The following is a 1,074-nucleotide window of genomic DNA, read 5'->3' on the forward strand; positions in this document are numbered from 1 at the left end:
TGGTGTTATCAGGTTCCCAGACCGGCTGGCCGTACGTGAGACCAGCCATGAAGCGATCATGGCACCGTATGCTTGCTCTGATGTTGGCCGTGGAATCGGTCTCAACTGGGTGGCCATTGGTAACAGGAAGGCTATGGTGTGTATAGCCTCGCCGAACAGGGAGGCCGATGCGATAGAAGTACTTGCTAAGCTCAAGCTTCCAGGGGTGGCCACCACGCCGGTCACCTGTTTGAGGTGGCGCGACGATACTCGTGGGTTGGTGGCGGGCGTGGCCCGAGGCTCCGAATATCGTCTGTTTCTACTTCACTGGGATGGCGTGGGAGCTCCTCTTAGTGTAAGTCACTCCCTAAGCTGGTCCCGAGGGCACGGCGAGCGGCTTCTGGGTGTTGACTGGTTCGATGGCTATGTGCTGGGAGTCGAGACTGCCGCTTGTGTGGTGTTTCGCGAGGACCAGGAGCAAGGCACCGAGCCACTGCGGTTGACCGGTGGTCGTAGGGAGCGGGCGACGCGAACGTGCAAGCGTAAGCGTCGCATATGCCTTCAAGCGGAAACGCCGATCTGGTGCATGGGTGCTGTCCTGGGCAGCAGTGGCGACGTTTTATGTGCCTGGGATAACCGTACTGTGAGATGGCATTTAGCGGTCGATGGTGGACACTCTCAAGGAACGGTGGTGTTGAATGGCCTCGTGCTTGGCATGTTCAGAATGGGTCCGGAAAATTTATGTGTCGTCAACAGCAGCGAAGTGATGCCATTGTCCCGGCCTCCTGGTGAGGAAGCAAGCACGGAATCCACAACTGTTCCTGGCGAGTTCAATGGGGAAACGACCAGCAGATAGAGGAATTGCCATCGTAGGAATTCGCGAATTTCATACGACTGTCACTGGTTGTAGTATTACAGTAAACTAGTACTCTCGCGTAGTCCATTCTATTGCCAATCCAAGTTTAGTAAACCATCGTATTGTGTTTTACAGTATTTCAATCAGAAGTGCCACAGGTCTGACCATGCCAGATCTGACCTCCTACTTGCGGGGTTCTCCCCCGTCATCACCTACTCTCAAGGAGTGCCTCATCGAAG

General features: G+C 55.0%; 1 protein-coding gene across 1 annotated transcript; it reads left to right on the forward strand.

The window, feature by feature from the left end:
• Nucleotides 1-58: 58 nt before the first annotated feature.
• On the forward strand, nt 59-835 carry Pmar_PMAR008067 (hypothetical protein; the record flags this gene model as incomplete). The annotated part of the gene is made up of 1 exon (XM_002764364.1): nt 59-835. The coding sequence occupies one exon, from the start codon at nt 59-61 to the stop codon at nt 833-835; it is 777 nt and encodes a 258-aa protein (XP_002764410.1).
• Between the last annotated feature and the right edge of the window lie 239 nt (nt 836-1,074).

The sequence above is a fragment of the Perkinsus marinus genome, assembly GCF_000006405.1.
Source record: "Perkinsus marinus ATCC 50983 genomic scaffold scf_1104296977862, whole genome shotgun sequence".
NCBI lineage: Eukaryota > Perkinsozoa > Perkinsida > Perkinsidae > Perkinsus > Perkinsus marinus.